This window comes from Sparus aurata, chromosome 15 (genome assembly GCF_900880675.1).
Source record: "Sparus aurata chromosome 15, fSpaAur1.1, whole genome shotgun sequence".
NCBI classification, from domain to species: domain Eukaryota; kingdom Metazoa; phylum Chordata; class Actinopteri; order Spariformes; family Sparidae; genus Sparus; species Sparus aurata.
The window spans coordinates 29544993-29560643 of record NC_044201.1 but is presented as its reverse complement, the minus strand read 5'-3'; the positions used below and the strand labels follow the sequence as shown (position 1 = coordinate 29560643).

At 42.3% G+C, this 15651-nt stretch overlaps 1 protein-coding gene across 1 annotated transcript; it reads right to left on the bottom strand.

Moving 5' to 3' along the window:
* Positions 1-859: 859 nt before the first annotated feature.
* Positions 860-14318, bottom strand: LOC115596614 (high-affinity choline transporter 1-like). Its single transcript, XM_030441843.1, has 8 exons — positions 13943-14318; positions 12958-13071; positions 9675-9830; positions 7945-8093; positions 5330-5473; positions 4188-4341; positions 3388-3605; positions 860-3238 (listed from the first exon to the last, which is right to left on the bottom strand). Exons 1-8 carry the CDS (start codon positions 14124-14126, stop codon positions 2669-2671), a joined length of 1689 nt encoding a protein of 562 aa, XP_030297703.1. The 5' UTR covers positions 14127-14318; the 3' UTR covers positions 860-2668.
* Between the last annotated feature and the right edge of the window lie 1333 nt (positions 14319-15651).

Sequence of the window (15651 nt, the reverse complement as noted above, 5' to 3'; positions counted from 1 at the left end):
TCAGGAGCGAGATGTCACCTTATATAATACCACACTGATATATTGTCACTTGACTTAGATTGACGCGGACATCAGAGGACGGTCCGGACATCTGTCACAGCGTCGGCATGCCACACGGTCCCACGTTGAATTATCAAGCGGAGGCTGGTTATTTTTGTGTGTCACCGTAAGCTCGCGGGACACATGTGAGTCCAGTTTAGTCATGTGGACTTAGACAAGTAAAGGGGTTCATTCCAGTACTTTTTTTGGGATACGTGTCCATTCAGAATAAAACCTAAATGTGTCCATCATCACATAATTAAATGTTTTAATTACTCAGAGAGAAGAGAGGGTCTCTTTAAAGGGAGATCCTGGTATTTGTTATCGTAAGACTTATCTTTATATTTTTATTCATGATCAATATTTTACTCATCCTCCTCCATCTCTATTGTAGGGATTTGGGAGAGGCCGACCTCCGAGGACGGCATTGATCAGAGTCGGAACATGAGCCCTTACAGGAGAGAAGTGGGAGGCTCTGGCTTCCTCCCCCGACTGGTGTAGGAAGATGTTTCTTGACATTTATCCTCATGTTATTCTTGGACCTTGGAATAGTATCGAAGGTAGATAAAAACCAGGACTTCCCTTTTCATATTGAAGTCATTTGGGTTGATGGTGCTTTGCATTCATACAGAGTGTTAAATCAAGAAGGCACTTTAGAGTCTTCTCTCAGCCATTTAGTTTAAAGTGTTTGAAACAATAAAACAGATGTATCTCATTATATGTGTGTGTGTTGTATTTCAAGTGGATAACACTGACCACATCCTGAAATAACACGTTATGGCAATCAACCAATAGTATGCATGTGTAAAGAAAAGAATAGTCATGGCAAATACAGGAGTTTTATTTCAAATTAACTGATTATATTAAAAAGTTCAGCCCCGGTCGTTCCTTCTAATCGGCTTTGCATACATCATCATATCAATCAGTTGGCCTCATTGGTTTTTCTCTGTTATCATTCAGTTTTGGTGCTGTATGTCAGCAGTGCTCGTGCCTTGGTTTCAAGATTTACATTACTTTAATGTTAACAGACATTGTTTTGGATTGCTGGAAGTAGGCAACAAAATAAGGACAAAAAAAAGAAAAAGAAAGAGATGTCAGGGTTCGAGTTATGTGGGAGCCAGTGGGAGACGAGCGGCTGTCAGCAGGAGACTGAGCTCCGATGAAAGCAGTTAAATCATGCAATCATTCTTTTACTCACAAATAATGCACTTTTCAGTATAATGACTATTATTTATGATACAAATAGGCTAAAAGAAACAGGTTTTTACAAAAGAACGGCAGTTTGCTACCCCAGTTTGGGACCATCATGCTCCTTCAGAAGAGGAGCAGGATGTGGCAGAGGCTGCTACATCGTGAAGTCTCTCTCTCTCTAACATCGAGTGCAAACGTTATGACCAACGCTGTTATTTATTTTTTCATCTCCGCTCCAAATGTTAGATAAAGACCCCCACAAAGCTCAGATTATAACTCGAACCCTGGTGATGTGGGATCAAATGAATAAAATTACCTTTAAAGCATTCTCTAATGAGCCTCAAAGGCACATTGCCAAGGAGCCCGATGGGTCAGTGGAGCCCCTCCGACTGAGACAGTATTCAGTGACTTTTGTTAATATTTGTCTTTGGAAATGTTCCGAATTGAATTTCCTCCGTAGGGTGGCTTGACTCCGAGAGGGTGAGGATCTCGGACATCCAGAGGGAGCTTGGATTAGAGACGCTGCTCCCCGGCGTCAGTTGAGGTGGTTCGGTCATGTGATGTGGATGCCTCCTGGGCGCCTTCCTTTCGGGCAGACCCTGAACATGCTGGAGAGAACGCATATCTCATATGGCTTGAAAACGCCAGGGAGAGCTGGGAAACACTCCTGGAGAGAGGGACCTTGCTGAGCCTGCAGCCACTGCGATCCAGATGGCAGAAAGTGCTTTTTGTTGCTCCTAATCACAGTCCAAGTCTTTTTTATCTGAGTTCTTGCAAACACCAAGTCTGATCTGATGTGTCATTGTACATTTGACTATTTTTTTTTTTCCTCCCAACACAATAAAACTGCACCGCGCATGCCAAGGGTGCAGTACAACCACATCAAATTTTCAAATGTTTGACAGCTGCATAGCTAAGACATTCACCACAGGTTTCCTTTAATGGTTTCCTATAAAATGTTGTACAACTGTAGCATCGTGTTTAACACGTGAGACTATGAGATGGGCTTCGTCAGCCCTCCTGCATCTCCATGACAAGAAACTAAAGTTAAATCAACAGCAGCACTTTAGAGTTACAGTTAACCTGCAAGATTCTTCTCAAAAACATGTAAAACAAAGTGTGAGCATTGCATTCCTGTTCACGGTGAGTGGGTGGGGTTACATATTTGTGCCCAGGTATCTATTGTCTATAATCTGTAAATACTTGAAGGTATCACTGCTGCAAAAAATTGCAGAAAAAAATGCCGAGCTCTTATAATAACAAAGAGCATAGGTGTGATGCTTTTTTTTTCCATTTATGCTGTATATAAAAGTATACAAAAATTGAAAATATACTGTACTATTAAAAGTATGTCATTACACGTTACATACATTTGTCCTTAAACCAGTCCGCACTGATGAAAAATGTATAAAAATGAAATTAAAATCATATTGCTTACTTAACATGTTGATTCTAACATTGGTTCACGCACATCATTGTTCTCGTTTTGTTCTTTTAAGGTCTCATCCTTCTCATCCTTCTCATCCTTGGTGTCGGCCTCGGCGCCACCTTGTGTTTGTATCGAGTATTGAGATTTCACATTAAAAACATCCCATTTCGCAGGAATCAGGCCTCTGTTGAAGAGTAGAGACGCCAGGTGGGAGAACAACAAGATGGACCCGAAGGCAGACAGCATGCAGATGGTCCTGATTGGGGAGCGCTGGACGTAAACGCCATCCACCAGAGTGCATCCTGGGAATTTGATTATAGGTGGTATCCCAAGCAGTGGCTCCCCGCACAACAATCGCAACAGCATGCCAGTCACGCAGCCCAGAACAGCCCCATAACCGTTGGAGATCTTAAAGAAGAGGACGCAGACGAGCTGTGGCAGCATGAGGGTGTAGGTGAGGTCGGATCGAAGCATCCACATCATCAGGACGCTGTTGTCCAGGAAGGTGAGAGACGTGCCGGCCAGGCCCACCACAACCACCGAGACCCGGATCACCCACTGGATCTCCTGCTCTGATGCCTGGAGGCAAGAAAACAAACCAATTGAATGAAAGCAATAAAGTCAACACTGTTGTTTCTTCACTGTTAATAATGTTTGAGGGTTTCAAACTAAAATTCTGGCCACATCTTACATGCTGCCCTTAAATGTCAGAGTCTCTGTCTCCTCACCTGTGGCCTCATGATGTTCCTGTAGATGTTGGTGGTGAAGATGGACGCCGCAGAGAGTAAAGCAGAGTCAGTGGATGACATCACGGCGGCGGCCACCGCCCCAATACCGATGATGGAGATGTAGGTTGGAGTGAGGTGCTGCAGGACGATGGGCAGGACGAGTCCCGTCTCCCCACGTTCCAGCGGAGAAGGAGAACCATAAGAAGTCATATTCCAGTCTGAGGACAGAAAAGTGGAGAGAGACAAATGGACAAAGACACTTTTTAAGTGGTTTTTCATTACATCTTTTAACCCCTGAAAGCTTTTTCTTTAAACTTCCTGAATATAATCCTGATGACAGAATTGAGATCAGACTCAGTCAGCAAAGAGTCATTCTAAAATCTCAGGTCCTGCACTGCACAAGGTTCAATGAGATTTAATATAGATAAGTTATTTTTTATATTATTTTTATTATTATATATATATTTTTCGCTGTCAAGAGCCACTCGTTCACGAGTCGATGCAGGATATTTGAGAGAAAGCAGTCAGTATCTTTCAAACTGTGTAACTCAAACCAACACAATCTAGATGGATGGATACTGTGGCACTACAGCTAAGAGGAGAAATATGTATGTTTTTATTTTGGGATACACTTTCCTTTTGAATCTGTAAAAAGAAACTAAAGTGGCAGTAAAAGGAGTTTAATCTCAAAACCATCTTTTATCTAATCTAAACCATAGAGTAAAAAATGTCAGCCAGTGTGAAAAGTAAAAAAGTGGAAAGATGAGGTTATGATTTTATTCTCTGTTCCTGAACCATACTTGTTGATGCAGCCACTGCCCCGAGCAGTATGGGAGGGATACCCAGAGTGGGAACGATGAACGCAGCGGCGAAGCAGGTGATCTTGGCTGTCGCAGAGGAGGCGGCTGACAGCGTCCTCTGGTGGAAGTTCTGAAGACCTAAGTTACCCAAACCCTTGGAGACACGAAGGAAAGACAGAAGCGGGTAGAGAGAGTCAAGACAAAGACACAGATCAGAATATGTTGTATCATAACAGCAGAAGAAGACATTTTTTTTGTAAATGTATCCCCAGTCTTGACGGTTTTCTCTTCAGGTGTCATTTATATTTACATTATCTAGGATTTGTTTGTGTAGAATCATTTGTTCATGTTTCACGACTAAAAAATGGTAAAAAAGTATTTTTCTCTGTGCAACAGATTGAATATCTTTTGGAACCAGATGAACAAAAGTCTATTTGAGGATTCTGGAAATACTCTCAAAACAGAAAAGGAAGACCTCCACCTCAAGTCCTTCAGTCTCCTCCAGCTAGGCTTTTCAACAGATTTAGCCAGTCCTCTTTACAGTATTGTGATTAAAAGGTATAAGACGTATGAAATGGCCAGAACTTGAAATAAGCTCCAGAACTACAGGGGGCAGCACAGCCCCGTCCTGCTGCTCTCTACAGTCTTAGGCTATCTTTGGCTGGAGCAATTAGCTGAGGTTAGCAAGTATCTCTGTTGACTGAAACTATTTGGGCCTCTAAGCTGACTCCGGGGTCAGTGGGGCTCGACCATCAACAGCTATGAGATAGTGTAGTTACGGAAAACATTAGCCAGCGCTAAACATTCCACTCAGCAAGTTCCTCAAGTGGAGGGATTCATATTGCAGCTGCTGTGCAAACATGAGACCTGAGGATAAATGTTTGTGGAACACATGCAGTGCAGTCCACTTCTTTGCACAAGAGAAATCGAGGTCCATTAATCAGATCAAATCTACAAAAAAAGAACTTAGAACCTCGTGTTGGATCCCCTCCGGTCCAAACCCGAATCTCGATATGCTGCCCATGATTTAATAAAACAGTGATGCAGAGGACATCCTCGTCGGCATCCTAGAACAAACTTGACCTCAAACAAGTTTCACCTGAAACGTGCATTGATTTTCACGAGAAGCCTTCCAGTCTTACCAGAAGTAGAAAGTTATCGATCCACCTCCAGGCTCTGTCCGCCTCCAGAGTGCCGACCCACGGGCTCTGTAAGGTGTTGTTGTAGGCCGTCTCAGTGATGTCCGTCACAGCGGGGTTTATCAGGGAGAAGGGGACGCACAGCCACTGAGGAAAAGCAGTGACAGTCAGTACGCTGCAGTCTGCCAACAACCAGCCTTTACAACTGACAGCAAAAGGAGCATGTGAGCTGGCAGGTACTTCATATAAGCCCAGCGGTAACAAGTGGTGCCCATTAAAGTTCATCTTAACACAACAGATTCATTCTATTTTTCTCTAAATTCATCCAAATAGTTGATTTCAATAATTATTTAGTGTGATTACTTTCAGTGACACAGGGATTGGAATCTATCCAAGCTTGCAGCATGCAAGAGGCGGGGTACCTGAACAGGTTGCCAGTCTTTTTTTCAGCGTTAACACAGAGAGACAGACGAACACACTCACATTCACACCTCAGTTTCCAGTTCACCTGACTGGCATGTGTTTGGACTGGACAGTGCTAACCACTGAGCCACCGTCGCACCCATCTAAGACTTTTTCCTGGACACGTAAAGATGACATCATCAGGGCACACAATGGCTGGACAAGACAGAGTCGTGCTCCAAAATAAGATCGGGTAAAATGAACAAAGCTAGTTTACAGCACAGAATGTAAACCTTTACATGAAATGTAATGAAGGCTGCTTATTTTAATCTTTAAGAGAATAGTAGAACATTTTAGGAAATGCGCTGTTTTTTTAAATGTCTTTACCACAATACTACTCACACATCTGTGCTTTAAAGTTAGACCATCGCTTAATCAGTTCCCAAAGTTCAGCCCAAGCGATGCTGTAGCAGCAGAACTTCTGAGCGTACTGGGTGTGTTTCATTGTGTACGACTTCAACTTTGCATTCGTGCTCAACAGAGAGGTTCTAGAAGTGAAATCTGATACGTTTTCTAAATCGAGGGTGTTGATTATTAAGCATAAATATCCAAGATAGACTGAGCACGAGCTGAAATTATGAAACGATGGTATATGCTCCTGTAGATGTACACTTTCATTTCCTCCTTCCATTGTTTTTCGGTCTAAATATATAATATAAGTCACAGTTCTATTTATAGGTTTCTTTTTCTAAATATTTGGTCGAACACCTGCGGCGCCGATCTATTCACTTATTTGTCGCCACGTAACTTTATCTCAATATCTAACTTTATCTCCACCAAGGCCTCACAGTCCACTTTAAATCACATTTCAAATAAAACACAATTTAACCTGCTAGAATTTTCACAAACTCACTCATAGATACCAGCTGCTGTCATACACAAAATCCTGAGAAATTAACCAAAATATGCCAACGTTAAAGAAAGTGAGAGAGAGATTCCCGGTTTCTTTCATCTGGATCCACACCAGAAGTTAACAGGGTCTATTCTGCGTAGAGACTCATCCTCCGTCCACATTCTGTGGAAATCCTGCTGACAAACCAACCGACCAACAAACGGACATGGGCGAAGACACAACCTCCTTGGTGGAGCTAATTAGCTTCCTTTCCTTGTTAGCTGTGGCATTTTTCCGTCTGTAAACAAATGCCTTTCTTCCGTGTGGAAACGAGGTTTTACTGCACGAGCGGCAATGATTTCCCTGTTTTTCTTTTCTTTTCCTAGAGATGGGAGAAACTTTCCACAGGGGTTAAACTTCTAAAAGTCAGGCCATGTCCTAGTGTTTGTGAGTTGAAAGTCACTGGAAAGGAATTTATGGGATGAGTAGTCATTCAAAGCTATAAACAATTATGTACACCCTTTTTCTGTTTTTCCCAAATTGTTTTTTAATCCGGATCAAATGTTTTATGGTCACGATTCATCTCATAATTGATTGGCTTGGGTCCAGGCCTACAGCTCTTTAAATAAGGATTTCATGAAACATCAGCTGATTGAATGAAGGGCAGAATTCACTTCTGGAACCAGAGCCGTTCAAAAATGTAGGCGAGTACTGTGGAGCCTTTAAAGATAGAGCCGAGCAGTAAAGAATGACAGCAGATGGAAACAGCGATTCAAAAATACAACCAGCACTTCAAAAGCTCACAAATTAACACTTCTTCTGGACACAAATAGAAACGTGACAACCTGCAGTTTGACGGGAGGTCGTGTGCTGTGACTATTTTTTGGCGAACAGCTGACTGCAGTGAATTTGTCACCATGAGGCACAGATGTACCGACCAGGTGGATAAACTGTTGTTCCCCATGAAATAGTTCCAGCCTCTGTGACCTCAAATTGTTTTAGCTCTTCTGTTTAAACACACACAACACAACATGCTAATTAGTCAGTTTCAGAGGTGTTGGAAGGCCGGTTTTTGACCTTTGGACGGAGCCAGGGTAGCTGTTTCCCTGCTCCCAGTCATGCTAAGCTTGTCTGAACACCTCCAGACTCGAGCTCTGTGTTTAACACACAGACATGAGAGCAGCAGCAGTATTTTCACCCAATTCTCAGAAAAGAGGCAAATGAGCGTATGTCCTAAAATGTCGAACTATTTCTGTAATGTTTCTTTTTATCTTTTTTTAATCATGCCCTCTAGGACAGCCGGGGGAAAAAAGCAGTGACTCACCAGGCTGATGAAAATGAGGATGAGCTGTATGATGTCCGTGTAAGCCACAGAGTAGAGACCTCCCAGCAGGGTGTAGGTGATGGCCACGGCAGCAGAGATCCAGATGCTGACGGTGTAGGACAGATCCAGGATCACACTCATAGTGACACCTAAATAAATGCATACACACGAGCGATTTACACTTGTGATGATGTGAAACCACCAACACCATGTGTTCACCATCACAGCCATGTCGTTACAACCAGAATACCAACGCTACATTTTTACAGCCATCTAAACTTATGTTTTAACTTCTATATATGAGGGGTGATTAATAAGTTTGCGGCCACCATTTCGACATTGATAATGATGTTTTTACTTTTGTGTGAATGTCGGAGGGCTGAGTTGAAGAATAAATGTGCCTGAAACTGACTGCTTCTACGTTAGGCCGTAACTACGATGAGCTAGTATCAGCCTGGTTTATTGGAAGCGGCACAAGCGGAACTTACAAGGATAAGTTCACCAAAAAATGAAAATGCAGTCACTGTCTAAACACCCTCATGCTGATGAAGAGTCGGGATGTTTCTTAATCCACAAAATATTTTTGGATGCGTTGCAGCGTTCTTCTAAAGCCTTATAACAACTTTTAATGTTAAAAGCTGAGAATCAAAGCAAGTTGTAATTTAGATTTTGGGAATAAAATCTGTCTATGAACTAATAGATGAGATATCTTTGGGATTTTTGAGTCTAATTATTAAAAATGCTGAAGTGAAAGAGAAAAAAAAGAAGAAAGAATGAAGGCATCTTTCAAGGTCAGGGAAGTAGATCAACAGTGTAACCTTATCGTGACAGGAGACTATATATGGTCGAGGGTTTTATCGCTATATGTCATGAGCAGACTTGCCAACCTTGAGACCTCAACAATAGGGAGGATGCAGGATGCAAATATTATCTTAAGGCCTTATCACCCCGCTCTGAAACTTTCCAGTTTTTAAACAACCTTTCTGGCCATTAAGTGTAAATTTCTGAGTTCACGAGTTTATGATCAAGTTCCTGTTTCGGTGCCGTGTGTGAACTCTGACACAGACACTCAGCCTGTGAGTGGCACCATGATGCGACAGAGGCTCAGCAAAGTTTTCAACCACATGACTGTTTTGACACGAACCATCAGTGAAGCAGAAAGTCGTCAGAGACTTCTGCACCGAAAGGTGTTAATTTTGGAGCCTGGCTTGCATGCACAAGAAACGGTGGAGAAAAGATCGACAGTGGGACTTTCTGAACTGATATCAGATCATTCAAATGATCAATTTGAATCTAATAGTTGATCAGTTAGCCAGCCTGAGGATGAAGCAGCTTTCACAAAGATGCTCAAATATTCAAAGAAGGAAGGTTGTTCAGTTTATCAGTTATGGACAGTGACTGGTCGAGGATACAGGAAGACCAACAATGATTGTATCTTATTTAATAATAAGTGAACTATTTTCACATCACTTCACTGATCAGTCAGTAATAAGGCAGTCTGTTAATCTACCGCCACATTACTGTCTCACGGCCATCACTCCTGTGGTTACCGGTGTGATTTAAGGTCTTGTTTCCTTGATGGAGTTATTTCAGAACCGGCCGTACAATTAGACAAAGGCTTGTGTTTCACTCAACACCTCGGCAAAGAGCTGCGATCAACAGCTGCTCCGCTGCCAGGGTCAACACACAAGTATCGAATGCATCACGCCCACATACAGAAACATTCTTACCTAATCCTATGAGTGTTCCTGTCACCCACATAATCTCTGATACGAGCGAAGCCAGCGAAAGAGCGGCCGTCGCTGCTTTTCCATACTTGTGCTGGAAAGGATCCATCATGGTCACGTATTTATTGTTTCGCATCGGCTCGGCGAAGAAGAGGCCACCTCAAAGAAAGAACATGGAGAGAGAAAGATTTAGATTCATTGGCTCAGACAGTTCAATGTAGAAACATGTGTTATGGTCAGTGTTTTTATATCAGAATTTGGTATTCATGTGTTTTGCAAACTAGATTTCTAACTTTCAGTCAACCGTTGAATTGAACTTTTTGTTTAAAAACCCCTACTGTTCTGCTTTAATTCCTTTTTTTGTGGCTTCAGAGGCAGACAAACATTTTGGAATTTCCACTGGAAACCATTAAACAGAAGTGGTAAACCACTCATCTGCTGATGCATCTCGTCTCGTGCTCCACATCGAGGGAACGCAGCCTAAACCATAAACACACTCAGTAATTACATGTGATCTGCTTTGTGAAACAGTGCTTCTACTTTTATCCCTTAATGTGAATGTTTTGTTTCATAAACCACCAAAAGACAACTCCCCCATGAAGCACTTTCTCTATAAAACCCCGGCGACTGATTATGCAATCACAGAGAGGGAGAGGAAAAAAAAAAAAACGTCACGGTGTAATGTCAGTCTACATTCATCTGGGTTTAAGAGGATAAGTCTTTTCTCACGTGATGTTCATGCGGAAGAGGAATGTTGTTTTTCTCTGCTAATCTCCAGACATAGGGGGAGTTGAGGTTCCACAATTTGAGTTTCCATTCATCAAAAGACATCAGAAAAAAATGATCGTTTTCAAATTCAAGGTAAAAAAAAAAAAAATCCATCCTGAAGTGCTTGTTAACATTCTCTCTCAGGAACACTTCAACTGTCTGTGATGCATCTCAGGAGTTAAATGATGATGAAATGCTGTAATTTCAGTTCTGGGAAAAACACTTTAGCGAGCAATTTCCTACGTTTCCCAGGAGGCCTTTCAACAGTTTCCAGACGGAGGGATTCCACTTCCACAGACTCAGTGAGGAGCCGCGCCGCATACATTAAGACATGACGGTGTGGTTCAGACTTACAGTTAAATACAGAGATAACAATGTTTAGTAATCAATTAATGAACACAAATCAAGCCCGAAGAGCGTATTTATAGATTAAAGACCAAAGAAGTGTCGGACTCGTGCTTTCTTTTACGTCTAAGATCAATCCAGCCACTCTGACAGTGCAGAACTGAGCCTGACAAGCTGAGTCTGAGGTGTCCTAAATCTGTCACAGCACGGCTGATAAAAAACCACAGCTGCCAGAATCAGTTTATTAATCTATTACTGGATCCAGAGAAAACTAATCACCAGATATTTTGATATCTGATTAAAATTTAAGATTACATTTTCTGCTTTTCTTTGTCATTTATGAGAGTGAATTAAGAATTTGGGGGGTTCTGGACTGTTGGTTGGACAAAAGAAGCTATTTAAAGACTCGATTATAATCTTTCTTTAATAAACTGAATGATGAAGCAATTACTTGTGGAGAAAATCGGTAGATTAATTGATATTGAAAATATTTTTCACTCGCAGCCATAACAAACCCTTTTAGATTTAGGTAGCAAAATGGTTGTCAGTTCCTACTGAATGACCTGATTTGAGCATTAAAATGACTCATATGAGTGTTTTTTGTAAGGAACTAAAAACAATAACACGTTCTGACTCCAAACTTGTCAAATACGGCAGTTTGGTCAGCTTGTTTCGTCGTCTGGAGGCGTGAAACCAATGGAAAATGTTCTGGAGACCTGCTCTCCTAAAAGCGGATGTTTTTAATGAGACATGGGAACGTCTCCAGATGTGTTTGTGGCTGGAGATGTGACCCAGTTGTCAGAATAAAGACTACGTACGTTCCTGCAGAGCTGCTAATAACCTGAAGCTGAACGTTTCTTTATGTTGCAACTTTACAGCGTGTTTGTTCAGGTTGAATTCTAGATTTATTTCTTGTCGTAACACTGAGTTTATGCTCTTCTAAGGTTTCGACATAACACTTGGTTAGGGTTAGTTAAAAAGTCCTGATTTAGCTGAAAACACCTCTCAGCGGGCAGGGATGGAGGAGATGTTCTGACTTCCTGTGAAAAAAATGTTGCCGCAAAAATGGCGGGAAATATGACCAGCTGTGTCTGCCTTGTTGACAGCGTCCACTTCCTTATTTGAGAAGGTGTCTATCAGCATTTAACGTGATTATAGCGATTATGACGTGTTTGTAGAAACATTAACTGCCGACATGTGTCGTTGCGACCGGTTGTGTGGCGACAGAAGCAAAACAAGATCTGTTTCTCACCCCAACCAGACCGAAAACACATAAAACAAAAAGATTTGAGCTCAGGAAACGTTCCGTTGCAACATAAAGACATGAACAACGTGTATTCTGGTGATGGAGATATTTTTCTCTGTAATCACAGACTTGTCATTCTCGCTGAGGGGTGCAGGCTGCTCGCAGTGAGTTCCCCATGGAGACGCAAAATACTTTGAAAATTAACACGTTCATGTAACGCGTTTGTTTGTTATTGTGTCTTTGCCGTGTAACGAGCAAGCACGCTCATTTAGACGTATGAAGTTTAATGCACGAAAATGTGAAATAATGCTTGGATCTTTCTCAGAGTGACGGTCGTTATTTCTGGCGAGTGATCTAACATTTAAACAAAAGTGTTCTGCTCCTCTCACACTGCAGTGTTCTCTATCCAAAGGACTCTTACAGAGAACAGCAGCGAGACAACAGTGTGAGGAATATTCAGCGGGTGCTGGCGTCTTTTTTTGGCCTCGAGATGAAAACTGCGAGGATTTGGATCGTCTCTGACTCGAGTTAAGCGGTCTTGACTTGAGCTGTGCCTCTGCCTTTGCTTCTGAGAGAGGACGTTGTCCACAGAAGCGCAGGGAAAACATAAAAATAGGTCGTTTTAATTACTTGAACCAATGGGAGATGCTGCCTAATAAGGACAGTCTACCCTCAGCTCGGACTTTTGCCCCGCTAGAGATCAGGATCTAAGAATAACAAAGATTTCTGTCCATTGTTTGTACAGCCAGTGTGCTGCGTAATGAGCATTGCAGCCTCAAGGGGCCACTGCTGTCGTCACTGCACACTTTCTCTTTCACGCATGTGATCCTGGCAGGTCGATGATGATGATGTGAGCCCCGTGAAAGTGAAACCTGTGACCCTGAAGCGCCGCGGCTCTACCGGCTTCACTGTGACAGGAAGTCTTACCGATGATGAAGCACATGGTTGCTGCGATGGGCATCACGGCCCAGATCAGTCCCATCGACGGGTTGTACACCGCCTCTGCCGTGCCCACGATGAATCCACCTCCAACCCATGTGGCTGTATCACACACACACAAATGCACAGATTGACACACACACACACACACACACAGAGAGAGGACAGTAGCAGCAAGGTTAGCGGCGGCTCGTGCCAAACTTGCACATGCGTGTAACCCGAGGACGCGGGCAGCCTTATTAAAAATTTAATTGAGGAGTTTACTGTAAATTTAATGAGTCATTACTTTAAAAAACATCCCCCTCCTGAGTGTCTCACCATGTGACCAGTGACAAGTGATCCGGGTGCAGAGCCATTAGTATGAAATATGAAATAAGTGGACATAAGGTGGAGATGAAAATATCCTCTCACTGACCCATTTCCTGCCATATTTTATATTGACTCAGCTTAATTTTCAACCACAATAATAGCTTCCTCTTTTGTCCTGGTTCCTCTTCCAAACCGCCGTTTTTTGTCCCCATTTGTAAAATAATTTCATGTCCTGCCTCTTGTTTCATAATCAGATATTATTAGGCAATTATAAATAGAAATGTCCGCCTGCTGTCTTCTAGCAGCCTGAAAATTGTAATTACGCACGTCGGGATTCATTCTACTCGTGCGTCGCGGTTTTAAAATGGTGAAACTGCGACGGAGGCAGGTGCACCGTTTCATTAATCATGTCAGACTTTTTTTTTTTTTATTATTATTATTTTTTCTTCCCCCAACAAATAGACGACATGACTGTCTGGCTCGAGAGGACAAATCGATCTTTTCAACGTTACATAATTAAATTCCTGGTACGGACGCACGACCCGCTGAAAACGGAGCAGATCTTGCGGCGGAGAGGTCTCACACGCAGAGGATCCATCCAGAAAACAATTAGAGAGAAAGATGACTCCATGTTGTCGCCGGTTCCTTTACCGCATTTACTCGCCTGTCATGGTGAAGATGCCGACAACCAGGTTGATGCCCCGGTTGCCCAGCAGCGCCATCTCCGTTTTATCCCCCTGGCCCTTCTTGGCTTCCTTCTTGGACTTGATGGAAGCCCAGATGCCGATCCCGAGGACCAGCAGGTAGAAGAGCATCATAACGGACACGCCGGGGATGTTGAGCGCCATGATGGAGCTGCACGATTCCGAGTGAAGGACAGAGCGTGTGCCGGCCGCCTGGATGATACAGCATATCCCTCCCTGCTGCTGCTGCTGCAGAAAGAGTCATGCAGGAAATGCTCCGAAGCGCAGTGGAGGCGCCTGGAACTGCACATAACCCGCAGCAGTCATCCGTCAAGGTGAAACACATGCATATGCCGTGAGTATTATCCAGGGCCTATTTATAAAAACGTGAGCCTGCGGGCTGTGTGTGTGTAGCTGGACAAGAATACATGAGAAATGGAAATGTGCATTTTGAAGCTTCTAATGTCTGTTTTATTTTTTATTTTTTTATTATTATTATTTTATTTTTTTTACACTCTGTTGGTATTTTTCCAGCCAAAGCCATGTGATGTGTTCACATTTCTGTCAGGGCCACAGTCAGGATATTAAAAAGACTGAGGTTAATGCATTTCCATTTCAGTGATGCCATGAATAGAAATAGAGCAGCAATACAGAACTATATATGCAAGCTTTATTAAATAATAAAAACAAAGATGAGAAGTAGAATCTCTTGATAATGAATAAAACATAAAGCGGCAGCCTAGATTTAACATCAGGATCAGTATGTGAACACAAACGGGGAATTTGACTCTCAATGTTCAGGGAATAGTTTTAAAAATCAAATAATAATACAAAATTAAGACTAATATGTACACAGAGCTTTATTTCCATTAAACAAACAGTGAGGTCCATTTCTGTCATCCTCGGCCACAGACAGTGATCATTCCTCGGGCTCGAGCATTAAACACAATGATATTATCTCAGGAACAAGATTTATTTCCATGTAAAATGTCAAAGCTGCAGGGAGCCGATGCAGAGGGGCAATAAATGCTTTGTACAGTACAGTTCTCATTTCTGGTGGCAGGGTCCACCATTCCCAAGCTGGATTCAGTTTGGCTGCCACAGGCATTGAGGGGATTCACAGGAAGTATGCAATGCAGCTTAACTGTTTTTCATTAAATCTCATTGATGTCAGCCTCTGATGTCACACGACATTTCTTACTGCAGCGGTTTCACATAAAATGTCTTGGACTTTGTGAAGTGGGTGGTGGTTGTGTGTGTGTGTGTGTGTGTGTTGAGGAGGTATGTGGACGGGTGGGTGCATCTGAGGTCACAGAGTGGGGTGTATTTATTTTATTTTTTTCTACCAAGGCTTCAATCAAATAGGTAAAAATAAAAAAAAAATGCTGCTATGTCTTTTCCTAAACTCGTTTCCTTGAAAGGGGAAAAGCTGTGGAACAAACGTGGAAAAGAAAAAGCAGCTTATTCACGGCTGTGTTCCGTGCGTGTAGAGTAATAAATCACCTATTACACTATTTCTTTAGTTACTTTATTTATTTATTTATTTATTTTTATTTATGTTGTTTGTTTCGGACATGTCAATTCATAAGCATCACATTTCATCATTGTTCAAATAATACAACACACATGGCCGAAAGGGAAAAGCGGGAGAAGCCAAAGCTTATCAAGTCCCGCCCCCATTACCCACAGT